The sequence below is a fragment of the Morone saxatilis genome, unplaced genomic scaffold (genome assembly GCF_004916995.1).
Source record: "Morone saxatilis isolate NCDOM2014 unplaced genomic scaffold, NCSU_SB_2.0 Contig16, whole genome shotgun sequence".
In the NCBI taxonomy this organism is placed as follows: domain Eukaryota; kingdom Metazoa; phylum Chordata; class Actinopteri; family Moronidae; genus Morone; species Morone saxatilis.
This window is the reverse complement of record NW_023339718.1, coordinates 9,985,325-10,005,460: the sequence shown is the minus strand read 5'-3', so window position 1 is coordinate 10,005,460 and position 20,136 is coordinate 9,985,325. Positions and strand designations below refer to the sequence as shown.

The window sequence follows — 20,136 nt, the reverse complement described above, 5'->3', positions numbered from 1 at the left end:
GTGTGTGTGTGTGTGCATGTGGTTTGTAAGTACACAAACACAAAGGCGTCTGTGTGCATTAATGTGTTGTCTTCAAACAGGTGTGAAAAAATAAATGAAGCGAATGAGGCAAAAGTAGTAATGAGTCATTAGTGTAGAGATCTGTCTTCAAGATGAAGGAGTGTGAATGTGTGAGTGTGAATGTGTGAGTGTGATAGAAAAAGAGACAAAACATTTTGAAAAATAGCCTTTGTGTGTGCGTTTGAAAGTCTGTGGCTTCCACTGTAAAACTAATGTCACAATTCGTCCAATGTATTTGTTTTATTTCCCTCAGAAGAATTAGGGATTCTAGAAGTGAAAGAACAGGAGGGGATCACTGTTATTCTCCACCACTCATTCCTCTTTTTCCTTCTTCTTTTTCTGGCCCACCTCAACCTCCACTTCTTCCCCACACATTCTCCCTCACTTTGTATGCTAGTCTGTCTGAGTGCCTCCCTCACCCCCTCTCTTTCAGCTTCTCTCTCCCTCTCTCTCCCTCTCTCTCTCAGGGGAGCTGTGTACTTAGGTGCAATTGAAAACGACTATCAAACTCTGAGGAGTGAAACCTGATTCACAGACTCCTTATCCGGTAGCGCAGCCCTCTCCAAGTGCTGTGCTGCTCTTCCCCTGTGACCGAGTAAATGAAATTATGTCTTTTTAGCCATTCAAGTGGGAACGCAGCCAGATGAAACTAGGAAAGTAAAGAACAATATGAATTGTGAAAGACGTTTTTCTCTGTAGTTAAGGCCCTGAGGCAGTGGAAGTGACATGTGTGGCTCTTCCAAAGTGGATATTTACTGTGCGACACATTTGATGAGTGAATAAAATGTCGATGTGCTGACAATGTACTTAGGCATATAATATTATATTACATGGATGAGGGTAGTGTTGTGATGGTGTGATGTATTTATCACACTTGTATTCACATGTTTATACTTGAAATCCACACCTGTTCAAATAACTAGCATGGCTGGGAACCTCTGACCTCATAAAGTCGGCCTTGCTTATCAAAGTGTCCTTGTGCAAGGCAGTAAAGTAACCACTTATAGGCTAAACGAATGATGCAGTGATTTTACTAGGTAGCTAATATGAGAAAATGTGATTCCCCCCTAAATGAAGTTGAAGCCAATTGGGTCATTCACTGTGCCCTCTTTACCGTGAAGTGTATTCACTTCAGTTCAGTTTTCAGCAATATATATTTACACATCTCTGCTAATGAAAGTGACCATGGCACTGTTGTTTCAATGATCCAGACAATCCACTTCCATTTACTGTCCTCATTATTTTCTGCAAAGCTCAGGTATAGTAAGAGAGTGAGCAATGAAAATGTAAAATAACAGGAATATAGGCTAAGCCTCTGCAGTCACTGAGATTTCTTTATGTAACTTTTGCTGCAACTCAAATTGGCTCTCCAGAGACGTTTAAGTCTAGGTTTAAACTTTGGATCTTTGGATCAGTATTACCTCGTTGGAGCAGAGCTTTCAAGCAAATGTCACTCAAAACAGGATTCAGGCTGATTTCCCTCTGTGACAATTCAACACGAGTGCTGTTGCGCAATCTGAAACAAAGCTTTATACTTATGAAAACACGCTGAAGAAATGTTTAAAAACAAGACGTGTGTAATCGTATTATGCTAACGTTAAACATTGGCCCTCCTTGTATTAAGGTTAGTTACTAGGGGTGTAAAATTATACCGATACGATACCGACCCTTGGATTGATCTAAATGTACCATGAACTTGTTGATGGACCGATTTTAAAATTATGAATCAGCTGAATGAATGCATCGTCCCGGAATCGCATCGTAGCCCATGTACCTATAAATGTATCGGATCGTCTTAGAAGGAAGCGTTCCACACCCCTAATAGTTACTTAATACATTTTTTGGATGTTCCCTGTTGGAATGGGTGAGTTATTTTGGTTAATATAGATATTAAGCAGTATCAGGTTTTGCTTTTGCTTTAGGCATAATATAAAAAAATGAAGCTATTTAACACAATGTGTCAAAAGGGTCAGGATACATTTTTATTCTGCACATCCTTCAACCATTGACTGCAGACTGTGAAAGAGTGCATGCACCCATCAAACCACTCTGTTCTGCTGTCTGTCATTCAAAGTTCCAGGCAATTTCAAAAAGTGTCACATCTGTAATAACTGACTTTTCTGTTGCACTTTCAAGTTATTTCCACTTGATGATTTCTATTTTTACATCTTTTTACATCCTCCTGGTGTCTTCATTCTGTCATCCCGTCTCTTCAGTCACCCACTCGTTCTGTTCTAGAAGTCCTCTCTCTTAATCTCTCATCTTTCTTTATGCACGTCAGGTGGAGGTTAACAATAACGCTGCACATACCTCAGCAGCTGGTATGCCCTCAGGAGGGCGACACTGTAACAGCACTTCCTGCTCCAGAGATACTTCCTTTCCCAAGGGTTCCTGTTCAAATGACTTCTTCAGGTCTGAGGGGAGAGACAAAGAGAGACAAGAAGCTTAATGAATACTACAGAACAGGCTATTAGGTGAACCAGAGCATATGAGAAAATCATTGTAGAAATGACATAATTATAAACTAAACTATAAGTGATACTGTTAAGACATGGTAGTGAAAAAGCTCACATCCCACACTGTGGTGAGGTCGAGCCCTTGAATTTAAATGGGTAATCTACATAGCTCATACTGGTAAGTCGGTTAATCGCTCACTAGGACAAATCCGGAAACATCACACACAACAGCACCAATACTCATCCAAAAAAAAACATCTCAATGGAAAGCGGATGTGTGTGGGAGGCCATTTTGAAAAAGCATCTTGTGATTCAGAACCATTCAGGAGATGGTGCCATGTCATTGTAAACCGGGCTCATCACCTAATTTCCACAGCAACTGTGACATAGTAATTATGGAGTTGGTGGCTGAAAGTCAGCCATGCATATGTTGACTTCTCCCACTCTCCTGTCACTTTAGAAATGTACACAGCAAGGAAAAACACTTAGCTGTAAGTTCTTAGTGTCAACTAAAGCTCAAAACACACACTGACACACACACACAGTTTGCATTTTAACAATGTAGTTACAACAGTTACACACAGACACACTGCTGATCGTGATTTCAAGTGCTTTGCTTCACACACTAAACACAGGCTGCTTTGTTGCATGCTTGCCCCTCAATCACTATGCACAATATTTAAACCTTGCTTTCATTCCATATAGACTTGCCAGAGTTCAGGGATCTCCAGCACGCCAAAGACAATAAATGATTCACACTAATGGTCCACATACTGTGATAAATGATGGCATTACAAAGAAGCATGGAATGCACTGCCATTTTTTTCACAGAACGTTTTAGAGAGGGCTCTGCTGATTTTGAGGAAAAAAATGCTCACAGTAGCAGACTTTAAGACAATTAGCCAGACGTTTAAATAGGAACAACAAAGACAAAAAGACAAAAGAAAGGAAGGTAGAGAAAAGGCGTTGTAGGATATCAATGAAAACACAAAAACCCTTGTGGGTTGATGGATGAATGGATGGAAAGAAGCAGAGATTCATTTAACTGATCTTTATGCTTCATATATTTTTCTCTGCAACTATGCTTCCTCACATTGCCACACTTTTCTACATAGGTATACACAAATGACACTATTTTATCAATTGAGAGAGTTCAAAAGGGGTTACCACGCTTCAGCTGTTTACATTGAGTCCAGTGCTAACTATGACACTAAAATGCTTTCACTCTTAACTCTGTGCATCTCTCGTTTGATTGAGTCCATCTATTAAACAGAGTTAAAAACATAATTCACTGCTTTTCCCGCCCTAGTCAGCTGCCACACGGTATACTTTGTGCATGTATCCCCATATCGGCAGCTGAGCTTAACACATGTTAAAATAATTAGCCTGCCATAGAAAAAGGCCATAAAACAAATTGTAACCTGAGAGGGGTGGCAGTGTTGCAGGACTTAGCAGGTGACTTTATTTATGGCGCTGATGGATTTCTAAATAAGAACATATGCAGGGAATGAAGTGCGGAAAGGGGAAAACGTGATGCTCATCCAAGCTCATAGGTGTAACTCAAAGGCTTACAGTGTCAGTATGATCTGGATAAAAGGACCTGCAAAACAGCCCTTTTTATCCACTCAAATTATGTATCATAACCTTGGCGTGCATTTGCAAGATTAGAGTACTGGGAGCTGACTTAAAAACTCTCCACACACAATTTCAGTGAAACAAACTGGCATAGCCACACGAATACATACTCATTAGGGGTGTTAAATTCTCTGTACATACTTATGTCTGCACAGGTTTACATTACTACAAATATTTGTTTGTGTACACATGTGTATGGATCGTGCAGGTATGTCTTTGTGTTTCTGCGTAAATGGGAGAGCAAGACTTGTAACTGAATGATGAAGTGTCACGTCACAAACTTAAATGCTAGCGAGTAAGGATGATTAATTATACCGTATACATGTCTAAATATATCAAAGTTGCGTATTTCAAGTGTGAAAAGTGGTATCCAGAGGTTTGTTCATGTGGCAGCATTAACAGCTGTATTTACAATCTCTGAGGCACTGAAAAACTTTTTTACTTTGAAGAGTTTGAGAGTCACTTTGTTACTTTATAAAGGGTGGCTGCATCTATCGAAGACAAATCCTCTCTCCTCTGTCCTTTACTTTTTAAAACCATACAGAAAACTTTCATTGGAGGGCACTGTGTGTGTGCGTGTGTGTTATCCTTGTGTCCTTTAACTCTCCTGGTTCCCGGGTGTACTCTTAATCACCTTATCCGTCAACTGCGGTACACCATTTGTGGACACACACAGACAAACACGGACGTGCGCGCGCACACGCTAGATTTTTTTTTACACTAGAACATTTTTTAATGCTGAACTGGTCAACTCTGAGTCACACTCTGGGTATTTCATCAGGACAGTCACCTTACAGTTGCTAACAGACATAGAAGGAGGCAGAGTGAAAGAGAAGGAGAGGTAAAATGGGGGGGGAGTAAGGAAGGCAGAAGTCAGGACAGCAGGTGGAGGGTTGAAAGATGAGGGGCAGAAAGAGAAGAGAAGGGAGAAGTTGGCAGCACACAGCAGGACCACCTTACTCTTTCTTAATACCAAAACCACCTGCTTGGTCTTTCCCTATCAAAGTCTTTTTTCATGTCCAGCACTCTCTCTATATCAAACCATTCAATAGAAGCTAGTGTTAGTGAATCCACCTTGTATCATCTGTATTTATCTTCCTTTTCTCTCTCAAAACCAACCAGCAATCCATCAAACATTCCTGCCATCAATCTGACTTTGATTACATCTCCTTTTATCAAGATCCCAATCTTACTCACAAAGACAAGGAGAGAGATCATATGTGTCTTACTTCTAAAAGTATAAGAACTTTTAATGCAGACTTTAAAAAGTAATTCACACCAGCTGGTTTTAAAATGGTTAATTTGTAACCTTGCGTCGCTCTCTCCCCCATATACATGGACAGGCTAAAATACCAGAAAAAGCGAAAGGGAAACCAGGGACGAATTTCATTTGATTTGAGTTGCTTTTTGTGCCTTGAACTGCAGAAATTGGAAACCGTATTGTGTAGAAAATTTTAATAACCCAAAAGGGAAAACCGAGGCTAGCTCAAAGTTCATAATTAGCTATTTGCATGTAGTGATCTGGTCAGAGCCTTGGATTTTAATAAAGTGGTGGGTAGCTCTGAACAGAAACTAATGAGAAAGAGATGTCTGTTTTAAAATATGGCATCTCATGATTACTGTGTGTTTATGTATCTAAAAGGAATAGTGCAATTCAGTGCATGACTTGACAGCCGATAGAGCTTTGTATGGAAACAAGGCATCGCGTAGCTTGTAGCCTAATATTTCATTAAAAAAATTTGTATTTAAGAATGCAAGCGCAAGCGTGTGTTTTTCATAATATCCTGTAACTGAATAATACTCAAATACTGTATAGACAAAGTTATTATAATCGAAATACACTGCAGGCATGAGTTTGGCATCTGGTATATACTGTATTAAGTGTATTATAGTATTTTGATGGTATGCACTGAGAAAATGTATGTATGCTAATGTTACCCAGAATAATTCTAACTAAATACTGTAAATATCCATATAGAATAAATTATAATGAAATATTGGACATAAATGTTTTTATGCAGAGTGCACATTCTCAATTGTTTGTAAAGGAAAAAATGTCTACTGAGCAACAACACACATGCTAGCACCAGAAACCGAGACCCCAATTGTCAAATGTCGCCCAGTTGTGCAAAGAGCTTCAGGTAGTTTTTGCTTAATGTTCTCTGACATGTGTAAGCAACAACTAATAGCGCTCATTAACCCTGACCCCAACTTCACCATGACCGGACTTACTTGAGGGCAAATATGGGACCACAGTGTCAGTCATTCTTGCCACTTTCTGTGTTATTGTTGTACTATACAGTATCAATTACTTATACTGCAAGGTAAATATTGTAAGCAAATAGGCAGGCAAGTTAAAAACAAGCAGGAGACTCATGAGAGGTAAGAGCCAGCCTGCCACGGTTGAATCTGTATGTGTGAACAAGGTGCTAGAAAAAGCTTTGTCAGTATATCTCCAGAAAGCAAGGCAACATGATCACTGCCTTGCTTTCTGGAGATACACTGACAAAGCTTTTTTCAAAATTGTCCAGAACATCTTCCCACCTAAATGATAAGGTTTAATTTCAGGCAATATAAATCTAATCATTATCAGATTCCCTGTGTAGAGCTATATTGGTTAAAAGAGTTATGTGAGGACAGAGAATATTGCTGAGACTGAATGATAACTTCATAATACAGTCAATCCCTGTGGGGGATGACAGCCTGAACAGAGCATGATGGTTTATTATGGGAGTAATCACCCAAAGCTTTAGCCCTAAATCCACCACATGGCTACTCACACAACAGACAGATACACACGTACATGGACAGAAACTGAAAGACAAAGAGAGAACGAGATACTGTCACAGTGAAGGAAATACACACAGGAGACTGAGACAAACACGCAGGCACAACGCATACGTGGAGACAGAACAACCACAAATGGTGAGAAACTCGCAGTGGGAAAGAAAAGCAGACACGTAACCACAAATGTGAGAAAAACAACTGCAGATGCAAAGAGAGAATGAGGAAGTGATTGAGGGATGAGACACACTTCTCTCATGCCAGCCAATTCCAGGAACAATTTCCTGGTCTTAATTAGTAAGGGAGATGGTGAAATGAGGAGTTGGTTCTGAGAGTTGATTTCCATAAAGATTGAGAATGAAATTAGAGGAGATTAAAGCAAACTGCTCTGGGGATGAACAGACAACACACACCCACACCCACACCCACACACACACACACATCTACATACATACACACACACACACAGCACTAAGCTAGTAGACAAAATGTCACCACTTTGTTAGCAACAGCGCATGTGTGTTTGAGAGGAAGGAAAGAGGGAATGTGACATTGTGTTCACGATACCAGGGGACCATGAATTCACATCAATGGGCAGTGTGTGATTTTGTGCATGTGCGCAAATATGTGCCCGAGGGAAATATGTGCACAGGAGAGGAGGGACAGCTGTGTCCTATCAATTCACTGACCCCACTTCACTCCCACAGTGCAGATAACGCTACCCAGCTTCATAAATATAACAAAAGCAAAGATAAATTCACTAAACAACTTGGAACTACAACAGGGTTGAAGAGTACAGAGGGCGACCTTGTAAAGTGTTCTTCAGCGTGAACTCCCCAAAAAATATACAATAAAGCAGTGCAAGCATCTATTCAAAAAATGACCTTTACTTGCATAAACTTCTCTTTCCCTCTCACCCTCCTCGTCTCCCTCCCTCCCCCTGTGTCTCACCGCCTCCTTCCCTCTCCATCTAAAACTTCTTCCACTGCTCCACTAAAACTGTTATTATGTTTGTGGTTAGTTTGTTGCCTCAGGCACCTCCACATAAGCACATTTCAGAGCAATTATCCAAAATGGGTGTCTCCGCCTGCATGCTACCCATGCCAAATCATAACGGTTTCCCCTGGTGGAGCTGCTCAAGCAATAAAGAGCAATGTGAGATGCTTGGGAAGAAAATAGCAAGCAAAGTACTCTCCTTTAGTCTCAGAGAGGATAATTTGGACATCCAATTTCCTACACGGTGGCATGCAATGGAAACAATCAGACCTCTGGCTTAGAAAAAAAATGATTTAAGTGATAAAGCACACAAGAGGGTAAGATAATATTTAATAAACATTTTAAAAAAAGGAAATGTAAATGGATTTGTAATTAAAACGTATTTGTATTAAATGATAAGAATCAAAGTTGTAAACAATGAAACAGTTTCTGCTGTATATTATAATAATGGGGTGAATTTGCATTTCTTTCTGCTTGGATGTCTTGATAGGAAAGACATTAAATGGTGTGTTACCGAATAACTTTATTATGTGCTACATATAACATTTAGCTTGATAACTGTCCATTTTGTGTTCATACAACAGGTTTTGAAATGACTTACATGGAACAAAATGCAAAATATATGCAAAATCATAAACATCTTTATAATATTCTTTTTTTTCCAAGAATTGTCTTATATGTCTTTAGGTTATAAGGTATTTACTTTTAGTGCTGTTGCAGTTTTAGGTTGGGTACCTCTTCATTCTTTGAGCACTCATACGTACACCTTCAAATGCCAATAAAGTTTCAAAATATCAAAATGGAGGAAGTGAAGGTAGAATGTGACCTTGAGTGTCATTCTCATTTTGTGTAGTTATAGGAAGTCATTTTCTCTAAGTGAGTTTGGAGAGTCTCTTTCCACTTAGACCAGTTCTTTCACTGAACCCTTCACCCTGTCATTTCAACACAACCTGTGATCAGTCTGAGACATCAGAAAAGGTCTTTCCATCCGCAGTCAAGTTTTGCACAAGTAAACAACTCTATTCACTGACATAACAACATCACTCTGAAGACTTCCTCTGGATCCTGGTTTGTAAAATTACTCATTAGGATGAAAAATGGCTCAAGGGCCTGACAACTGTCTAGGTTCTGCAAATGACAAGAAGGGGCATGTTTTTTAATTAAACTGTTCACTTTAGCTCCTTAGTGAAAACCAATTAGGGTTTTGAAATATATATAAAAAAAATCTAACATGGAAATACTTTAATAATCTTGCTTTTATGCAATAGGTCAAGTCAATAGGCTTTATTGACTTTTTTGCACAGACCTTTATACATTGAATGTGGTTTTCGGGAGATACCTCAGCGATGCCAATGCTTCATGAGAAATGACGGTCCTTAAATATGTTGTGTGTAATGTTATTTTTTTATTAATTTTTCCCCTCACATTTGGACCTTTAGCAAGTGACATTTTAGCTTTGTGTGATAAATCATCACTGTGGCTTACCACTTTAACACTTATGAGTATGCCGAAGCGGTCCTTGACATCTGGGAAAAAGCTCAGTGGCTTACAGCGATGGTGAGACATCATAACCACACATCTACACAGACACACACGACTGCTTCTCACTATAAAAATGTTTATTCAGTGTTTGTGACCATCATGAAGTTCCTCTCAAAGCCAGAAACCAAGACTCTCTTGATGATGTCATCCAGGGAAAAAAGTTTTCCACTGACAGTGTTTATAAGGGTGACTATAGAGGGATAAACAGCATGGATCTTTCACTTCATATGAGTCCTGATTTGATTATGCATTGATAAAACTGCAAAGCATGCCATTTCATGCAAAAAAGGCCAAATGTTATTGAGATGGCTGTGGTTGTTGGGGCAATTTGGTTTGTGTGCTGCTGACTAACTTTCATACCAGAAAGGTTGGCTAACATAATGCAGTTGTTTCCAGTTGCTGGGTTACAAATGACTGCCTATATTGTTGTAAGATACATGCAGGTCTAAGCCTAAATGAGTGTAGAGGAGGTTGGTTCTAATCAATGCTTAGAATCCAACACAAGAAATCCCTGTTGAGCCTTGTTTTCCTTGGTCTAATTCATCCTTGATTGAAGGAAAAACCTAAATACATGCAGCTGAGACATTTGCATCATAAACAAAACAGCAGAACACACATTTTCCAGTTGACACAAGGAGCTGCTTGGGTTCCTATGTCCCTGAGTGTCTGGACTCCTGATTGCTATGCACACACGTCTCAGTGGAAGGTGGCAGAACAAATTGCCATCATCTGAAATTTGCGTGTGTACACACATGTTTGTGTGTGCATGCATGTAAGTGTGTATGTGTGTGTGTGTGACCTTGACATATTGCTAATCCATTGAAGGAGAAAGACTTGACCCGATCGCTGCAGGGCCAAAGAGCATGACTGACACTTTATGCACATTTGTGTGTATGTCTGTGTTTTGCTTACCCCTGTGTACGTGCCTGCAATGCTGTGCATGGCTGAGTGTGACAACCTGTGTGTGTGTGTGTGTGTTCATTTCACCTGCTTTATAAACTTGAATTAAGCTGCTTGCACCACCCATAACTCAGCTAAAGTGCCCTTCTCCAAAAGACCAACAAATCTCTCAGAGATTTAATATCTCTGATTGTGTATTTGACACTTTTACAGCCTCGACACTGATTGCCATCATCCAGCTACAAACTGCGTATTTAGTTAATGCCTTGAAGTGTTAATTCTACAGTTATTAAAACAGCCTGAAGATGCTGGAGAGTGAGAAAAATAGAGGACAAAAAGAGAGCACAAGTGACAGAACCAAACAATAGCCACATTATGAGCAAAGAAAAAACTGAAAGAGGAGGAGACAATGGGAAATAAGAAAATGAGTGGGAAGAGGAGATGGGAATACAGGAGAGAAATGCTGAATTGCTATTGCATGGTGCGGTAGAAAAGACACTTTGCTCAGCAAGCTCTAGCTGCCAGGAAGCATTTTAATCACAACAGTAGATCCAAATAGGAGCCGAAAGCGGGGTAGGTCAGGAGGTTGGGTCGATTTGAAGTAAAAGGTTATCGCAAGAGGGGGCTGAGTGTAATCAGATCTGGTTAAGGGAAAAATCACTGTTATAACAGTAAGAGAGAAAGTGAAGGACGGAGGGACAGACAAAGTCAGAAGGAAAATACATACTACACAGGAAAAAGAAAGGTAGAGGAGAGCGATCTCAAGAGAGAGAGAGAGAGAAAAGTAAAAGAGATGCAGAATTTCTATCATCTTCCCCTTTTCTGGTCCTTCGCACCTTCTTAGCGGCATCCTCCATCACCATCCCTCCACCTAACCTCCAGCAGAGGTCTTACGTGTGTGAAATACTATATACCCTGTGTGAAGAAGTTGATTGAAAAAAAGAGGGAAACATGATACAAGAAAGGTAGCATGCAAGTTTGCTTTTGATAGAGTGTAGAACTAGAAAAAAATGTAGAAACGCATAAATAAACCATTTAAAATTTGGCCTTGAACAGTCCTAATTATGTCCAAATATAGAATTATTTAAGTTTCTCAGAAATGCAAAGTCATTTCAGCAAAAAAACTAAACAAAAGTAGGCTAACTAAAAATAAAAACGAAATAAAACAGGACAATTAAGGGGAAAACTGCGGTGTGTAAGGTTGGACTCACTGTGACTAATGTGGCAAAACTTGCTGAGAGCTGGCATTACATGAAATGATGGAAGGGATACAATAAGCCATAGTAATGCAGACACAAACATTATCTCTCTGTCACAAACATGTATGGATGTATAGACATATGTTCATATCAGCTACCTTGCTAAATCAGTAAGCCACTGAAAACTGTGGCCTTCAGTATGCATTTCTGTGCTGCTCGTGTTTGCATTCACGTGTTTACCTTGGAGAATCTCAGAAGCCTGTATACGTAGGCTTGCCTGCATCTGTCTCTCAGCAGGTATTGTACATAAGCCAAAAAAAGCACATTACCCAGCTTTCATTGCACCCCGAGGAGGGCCCATTCCATTCAACAATGTTATTAGCGGAGCTTCGAGGGATATTTCTGACTGTGTTACTAACTCTCTGCTGACAGACAGAAAAACATCCTCACATACCAAAGGAGTGAAGTTGATGATCCTCTGTTCTAAATTGAAATGGTCTTTAAAGCTCACAAGAAAGAGTAATAATTGAAAAATATGTTGCTGTGATACTACCATTGTATATTGTGTAAGCTTGAGTCAACACATTTTTCTATGAATGCACTCGTATATATTTACAACATTTAAATAATCTGGTACAGGTTGAATTTGCATATGATAGTCTACATAATATATTATTACTTTCTAGTGCAGTGGTTCTCAACCTCAGGTCTGGGAACCACCAGGAGACAGGAGAAAAGTTAGGAATATTTGATTTACTAGAAGTTAGCCACATGAGAAAATGTATAAGAATTACTCTTTTGTTCATAGATTTCCCATTCTTCACTGTTAATCAGCAAATCTGCAAATCTACAAACACAATTATGGAAGAAAAAAATGTTATCAGACTGGAATCCCTGAGACTACATCTTTTCAAATACAGGTCCGGAGCCTGATGTGTATCAATTTGAGGGTCCTTGACACCAAAAAGGTTGAGAACCACTGGTCTAGTGTATAAGCCTACAACAGTATAACAGTTATGGCCTATGCAATTTTTGACCTGTAGTGTAATGTATAAAATGTGATTATTTGTTTTTATAATTATATCTTTATTCATATGATTTATTTGTGCTTTTAGATTTTTTGTTAGCCTTCTTCCAAATGCAAATGTTAGACAAATTTACAGCCAAATAAAATAACCTGAATGAAAAAATCAAGGGACAACATGATGGATTTCCTTCTGCAGCATGACCAACTTGGGAAAACAAGATTTCCAGGGTACGTGTCTGTTAGAGTGATACTGTCTGTTAAAGTACTACATATGAGGATGTGTGCAGTTTGTTCTGAGTGTCTGCTGAATGGACTCTATCAAAGCCCCCAGTTGTCCTTTTGAGAGTTCACTCAAGCAGAGCCACACTGTCAGTATAAGCCAGGTAAACCGAGGAGGTGGGGTCGATTTTGTTATTGGTATTTCTTTTCTGCTTGACCTTTCTATAACCTGACCACTCAGACAAGTCCCAGTTGTCTTATATGGCTGAATTGACCAGAGCAATGACGCTTGGAAAACTACTGTTGTGGGTTCAATTCTCAGGCCAGTGAAAGGAGCTTTGAAGGAACAATCCATTCTGTTATATGAGGCTTACATTGAAAGAACAAACAAGGCTTTTTAGGTGATTTCTATCAAACATCTTAACTCCCTTGCTACACAGTTGCTGCAGAGCCGTCAAGTGACCATCACTCACAGCCAAATTCAACCGTTTCTTTCCCCTGGACTGTTGTTGGGGGTCTAACAATCCTGAAATGATTTCCCCATGTGATCAATGTGTATGCAGTGTTACACTGTAACACTGTCTGCTAGAGTGATATTGAGTCTGGTAGGGTTTTGTCTGGCTTGTGTTCTTTTGGTGACCTTATAGTCAGACTCCCAGTTGTCATATTAAATTCTTCACCAGACCATAACAGGAAGCTGCTGATGGTAGATTAACATTATTGAGCTAAGTCTCCTCTTAGAAACGTTCCCCACCATGTATCATTCAGTGTAAAAACAATTTTTAAAGGTCTACCCAACTACAAGTTTTTTCCTGAGTGTTTGGTTTCTAGACACTAGTTAATATTAATACCTCATGACAGTAATGTGCCTTTACACATCACAATAAAGCCAAACAGTCAGTTTTAATCCTTTATTTTCATTAAAAAAAACATTTTTAAAGTTATTTATGGACTTATTTTTTCAGCAATACCCATTCAATATATTCTGCAATTATCTCTCTATAGAGTTTTCATTGTTAGTGGTGGGGTCCGCCATTGAAGTTGGCTCCCTACACACAAAGAATTCCCACGAAATGATGCATGTATTTAATTCAGCGTTACTGTTTTTAATTTTTTCTAATTTATGTAAGCCTCATTGTTTACTCTCCTAATGTTGCTTAAGAGGTCTATCAAGTCACTTCAAATGTAAATCCAACACATCCTACTGCTGCTGGTTCACATTAAAAGCATTCAACTAGTGAATCGCAGGGTGTTTTTTTAGTGCGAAGCTGTCACAAGAAATGCCCCGTATTTAGCACTGAAAAGCAATCATTCTTTAAAAATACCTACAAAACAAGTCAGCAGGCCAGTTTATATATTGCAAAACTGAACCAAGGAGAGCAAAGGTGATAACTTTCTTGAATTCTGTTTCACATTTGGGCAGGAAGAAAGACAGAATTTACATTTATTTATTTGTTTTGTGAGTATACTGTACAAACTTACATACGCTTACACAGTGCTAACTCATAGGTAAACAGCATCCTTCAATCATTACACCTCACAAGTGTGGTTAAAGTAATATACTTACATGCAATCCGGACGTGTGCCTTGCGGCTTTTGGTGGTTCCAGCAGAGCTCCAGGCCACGCACTGACACCAGTAATCTTCAGGACCAAATAGCTCCTCAACCTGCTGTCGTGTAATTTCTATACTGGCTTCTCTTACCACCAGACCTGCAAAGGGGGAAAAAAAGCACTTTTTAATCATTTGCAATATTAGCTGAGATTGAGATTTTAGCTTAAGAGTCTCAAGTTCCAGTTTCTCAGTGAGCCACTGATATTCAAGAAAAAATCAAGCTAAAATCTAATTAAGCTTCTACTCTGGTGATATGGCTTTTATGTTAGCTTAAGAAGCAAAAGCCAAAGTGGTGCATAGAAAATATCTTAGCAAGTAAATAGAAGCAGGGGATAATCATACAATGTCTGCTGCTGTTTACAAACCCAGGTCATTTTACTGAGTAGATTCAGAATGGATTTAATGTAAACTTTGTGAGATTGTTCCTTTGTACTTCTACCACTTATCTCACTCTGCTCTCCAATTCCCCCTTTTCTCTGCTGTTTGTGAAAGCAGCTCCATTTGAAGAATAAGTGTGAGGTTTAAATAGCTGCACCCCACTGATAGGACTGTGAAGGAGCAGAGATAGAGCGGGTCTGCAGTGGAAAGTAGGAGATGAGGAGCCAGGGATAAACTCGGGATGAAAATATGTGAGGCATAGGAGAGGGACAAGTAGAACACAGGTGCAAAAAGGGGAAAAGATATATTAAGAAAATTGTGGAAATGTATGACAAACTAAAGAAATAATTAAGGAAAAATAAGTTGAAATAGAATAAAGAAAGAGAAAAGGAACATTAGAAAAAGGGTAGACTGTAATTGAGAGCAACGTGACAGAGACACAGTGAGAGGAAGGTAGAGGATGACAGAGAAAGAGGTGGGAGAGGGCAATGAAATGTGAAACGAAAAGGGAAAGGAGATAAAAATGGGTTTTAGGTAAAAGTATGTGGGGACTGGGGAGTAGAAGGGCAAATGCTCTGAGAAAAGATCTTGGCAGTTTATTTCAGGTTCAGCGGTGTTACAAAGACCCAAGCAACAATCTCTATGGGGCTTCACAAATCTGACTTGGGCCTATTACTTACGAAGCCTCTCAGTAAGTTCTTGCCACCAGAGAAATTGAGAGACAGTTACAGTAAGCATGCCAGCATAAAGGCAAAGGGGACAGAGAGAGTGAAATCTAGTGAGCAGGATTGTGGCCGACCAAAGGCCATTAATGGCTGGAAACAGTATTAAAGAGAAACCCATGAGGGCAAAGAGCAAGAAAGGTAGCAAAAGCTTTCATGAAAGCTATCTGGGAGATAGGGAGACATGACTTTTGAGTTGAAAAAATTCAAAAAGATTGATAAAGTAAAGGGAAACTTGGAAGATTGGCAATTCAAATGGCACTGATGGCACAGAGGCCAACGAGGAAAGCAATGAAGAAAGTAAAAAGCTTGTGGAAGGTACTGCTGCCACAACAAGGGATAACAGTCAGTGAGGGGGAGAAAACTATAAGGGCAAAGAGCAAAGATGGTATAAACTACTGTCGAATACCAGCGCTTGAGCAAACAAGCAAACAAGGGAGATTGTTATGGCTTTACAGCTTAAAATGAAAGCGCAAGGGACACAGCAAGAGAGCTAGAGACTAAGAAAATGGCAGCTAAAGAGGCAATTATAACCAGCAGGCAACCCAGGACTAAAGTTGAACAACTAGTAGGCAAAGAGTTGCAATGAACAACAAACACAGTGTGGACAAAAGGGACAAAAAGGATAGGTAGGAGGTGGAGACCAGTGAGCATGCTACTGCCGAAGTAATGAGGAAGGTATGGCAATTACACTGAATGGTTCAAATGAGCCAGACAGCTAGTTATGGCAAATGGACTCAAACAAATGCAAAGAAAGCATATGGAATGGTACATGAGTGAGGCCATGGGACTTCAGGACACAGCAAGAGATAGGGAGCAAGCTTGTGTTGAAGACAAATAAAGGAAAAACACATGCACATTTACACCTTTTGCATCACTGCCTACATGGCTTATTAAGCTAAGCAAAAACTATTAGTAGGACATTATCATTAAATCACTGGAGCAGTTTAAAGTTTAGCCGATATTTACGTTGTATACTTTGCATTGGAAACAAGAGACATTTATGCAGCAACCCTAAGAATTTGTAGACCCCATCCAGTAAAAATATGTTTTTTCTTTCGGTTCACACACACTGAGAATGAACAGTGAACTACGAGACTTCTTGTGTCCAGCAGGAAAACAAAACTCACAAAATCCACAAAACTTGAATATTCATAGATTCTTGACATTTTTAATTAGGTAGTAGAAGTAGATGCATTTTTAATTATTTTAATTAGAAAATTATACTTTTTTGGCAGAACAAAAACCATATAAGACTCACATTATTGTGTCTTAATTTGTCTATTTTTTTCTTAATACATGTCTGGGGGGATCTATAATACTAATACTAATACTATTTTTTGCAACAAATAAATGATAATGAATCAGAAAATAAGAAATCTAAAAGTAAGAAGTAAAGAGATGGCATATGTTAATTCCAGAAAACAGTCAAAACTTCTGTACAGATATCAGTCTGCACTCTCACCTGCTCTGCACTGTTTATTGCTTGGAGAATAGTGCTGCACCTCAAGTACTCTGACTGAAAAAACTGCAGCTGACTTGCATTGCATAAGAGGATGCTTTCTCCCTGCAGATGACTGAAGAAAGCTGTGCCAGATTAGTTTTAGTAACTTTGTGTTTCACCTACTGCATGTAGCATGCCTTAGTGAATATAATATAAACTACACCTCACCCTTGAATTCAAGTTTTTTAATCTGATAGGTTGTTAGGAAGTGGTTTCAATAAAAGTATGGCTAACAGTTCTAAAGTAAAGAATTATGACATATCAATATTGAGATGAGCCTGGGATGCTAACTATGAACCCAAAGCAGAGTTGGGTGATGTCACTGATCTTGTTGACAGTCATCTGTGCCAATTTAACAATTATAACTACATTCTTTCATATAAAAACTATAATTATGCATGTAGTGTGATTTACAGTTCAACCCTGTATGTATGGCCATACATTTATTTGCTCTTTTAATTGGTGAGAGGATTCACTTTAAAAAAGAATGCTGGAAGACGCTAGAATCACTCAAGAGTTAGGGATCAGTGAGTGAATAAGGGGTAAACAGGAAGTGTGTTGCAAGGTACTGCATGTAATGAAAAAGGGAGATATTAGTTAGAGGACAACATAGAGCAGAGAAGGTTACAGAGACATAAGAAAACAGAAAGAGGGAAAACAAAACAAGAACAGAACATATAGTGAGTGAAACAGAGAGCATCAGGGAGAGCGGAGTTGGTTTCACAGCGGGGGAAATCAATGGTTGTAATGATGAAATGTGTTCGATTTCTGAGCGAGGCTGAAGGTTGGAGCTAAAAAGATACACCAATCTGACACTGCTGGCTTAGTGTGCAAGGAAGGCCAAAAGGAGTTGTCAAATGAGTCTGCATACACTCAACTGCCAGCTTGAGAAAACTGTTCAGCCATCAGAACCCTGATATTCTTAAACAATGCCTAAATGGGATATCCTGTTTTCCGCTAGATTTTAGAGAAACAGGATTTCTTGGCCCTTAATAACCGAGTTTTGTGTGTGAAAAGACCTCCAAGATGGAAGTATCGCTGTGAGCATTGATGAAACAGAACATCATTCCTCTTGGCGATGCATCCCTGTGTTCAAAGTAAGTGGTAGCTTCAGACACATTCGCATAGAGAAAATCCTCACTGCAATGTTAATCCCAATGCTCCGACCAAAAAAAAGAACCAATCCAGACCACAAGTGAGAATTTGGGATTAGACATTAAATGTTAGAAGTTATTGAGGCAACATAAACTTATCCTCCTTTGTGGAGATATACATTTGTTTTTTTCCGTCACTGTGTTTACATGAAAATGACTTTAATTTGATGTCAGTTGGAACTTAACATATTTAAATATAATGTTTCTTCCAGTGTCATGTGTGTTCTCTTGTCAGCTGGTAACTAAAAGTAAGTGGGAAAATGATATATACCACAAGCATACCAAACTGTTTGCAACAGGTCACAAATTTACACCAATCTCCACCGTCCATGAAAAGAAAGTCTATTGTTTTCAATAAAGAAAAAAAAGTGGGAAAAGACAAAGAAGATAAATGAAGTCATGCTGCTCAAATCGGCAAAGCCCCAGTTGTTTCCATTGTTTGCTAGCTCACAAGCTCACAAAACTAATGTTGCTGGACAGAAAGCGACTGAATTACCTGAGGCTTATAAAGTCCCTGATCACTCACTGTGTTATTTTGTTTAGATACAGTGCTTAGAGCATTCACGTCATTCGGTTATGAGAAGACAAGCACGGAATTTTGGGTCTCTGTAGCATGACAGTACTTCTTCACATCAACAAAACCACTGCTGTCAGCTGGAGGAGGTGAGGAGAAGGAAGTAGATGAAAAATGGAAGACAAGTATCAAGACAAGTGGATACTGTCACAAACATTTCTATCAATCACAAGCCCTGAATATTTCTCTTAGTCCTAAACTGTCAATTCTTATAACAAAGTTTACTTGTCAACTGGGGAGTAAAAGTACAAGAGTGGGTGAATGTGCTTTGTCAGGTCTGGACTTTTTTATTTGACAAATGGGAGTAAACATGCACAAAAAATAGTTTGGGCAGGTTGCAGTGTAGAGATACTTTCCTACAAATACTGTAAATCTTACTAAACGTAATGAGGAGGAAGGTTCAGTCAAACTGCAGAAAAAAATGAAAAGCAGAAAGTAGCTCTAAAAAACTGACAGAACAGAAATGTCCTCATAATAACCTCATGTTGTTTGCCCTAACTCCAGTGTCAGCAGAGTTGCCACATCCACAAATACCTACAATTAACCTACTTGGTAACTTGATATCATAACCAATAAGAACTGATGGCTTAAAATTGAATAAGACCAAGATTATAAAGAAAACACTGAAAATGAATGTGATGTATCTCCAGAAGCTTACAGACATTAGCTTTTCATGTCATCAAATCTGGAGAAATGTTGGGGGAGAAACAGCTGATAAGCAGCCTTTTCACCAAATTGATAAGGAAAGCAGAAAAGCATGTTTTCTAAAAAATGGATTTACACCATTATAACAAAAAGCATACACATGCTGCCAATGAGTCAATTACTTAATCTATGCAATGTCAACAAAATTAATGGGTTTGTTATAATTAAAGGGATTTGTTCTAATTAGAAACCTTTACAAGCATATCTTTGTGTCACTACATAGGCCATTGTGGTAATTAACTAATCTCAACCATCTGATTCAAAGTTTCCATAATTTGTGTTTTTAGGAATGAATATGTGTAATACATATAACTGTTTAACTTCAACAAACAAACTCAGACATTGACATGAAATATTCTGTTAGCCATGTCATCAATTAGAAGCCAAAATATGTGTTTTCTGCCATTTCCTTAGTTGTTAAACCCACTGTCTGTTGAACCATGTTGCTTTTTCATATATGTTTTTCCAGTTCCCTCTGTCTCTCTATATACCCCACAGTGCTTTGAGAGAAACACATAGATGAAGAAAACAGGCAAAAACAGTAATGTCACGGACAAAAGTGCTTTGCTTTTTGTCTTGGTTTCTTTGAATCAAACGGACAGGACATAGAAAGAAGAATACATATGGAACAAAGCTAGCGAGACATGAAAACAGAAGCGGCAGTTTTG

At 38.9% G+C, this 20,136-nt stretch overlaps 1 protein-coding gene across 2 annotated transcripts in view; it reads right to left on the bottom strand.

The window, feature by feature from the left end:
- si:ch73-72b7.1 (netrin receptor UNC5C) overlaps window positions 1-20,136 on the bottom strand; it is a 184,830-nt gene that overhangs the window by 66,688 nt on the left and 98,006 nt on the right. For both annotated transcript variants that reach the window (XM_035658423.1, XM_035658422.1), the window contains exons 3-4: window positions 14,386-14,529; window positions 2,371-2,474 (exon numbers count right to left, since the gene is read on the bottom strand). In XM_035658423.1, coding sequence (XP_035514316.1) covers window positions 2,371-2,474; window positions 14,386-14,529 — 248 coding nt within the window. The remainder of the gene's footprint in view (window positions 1-2,370; window positions 2,475-14,385; window positions 14,530-20,136) is intronic.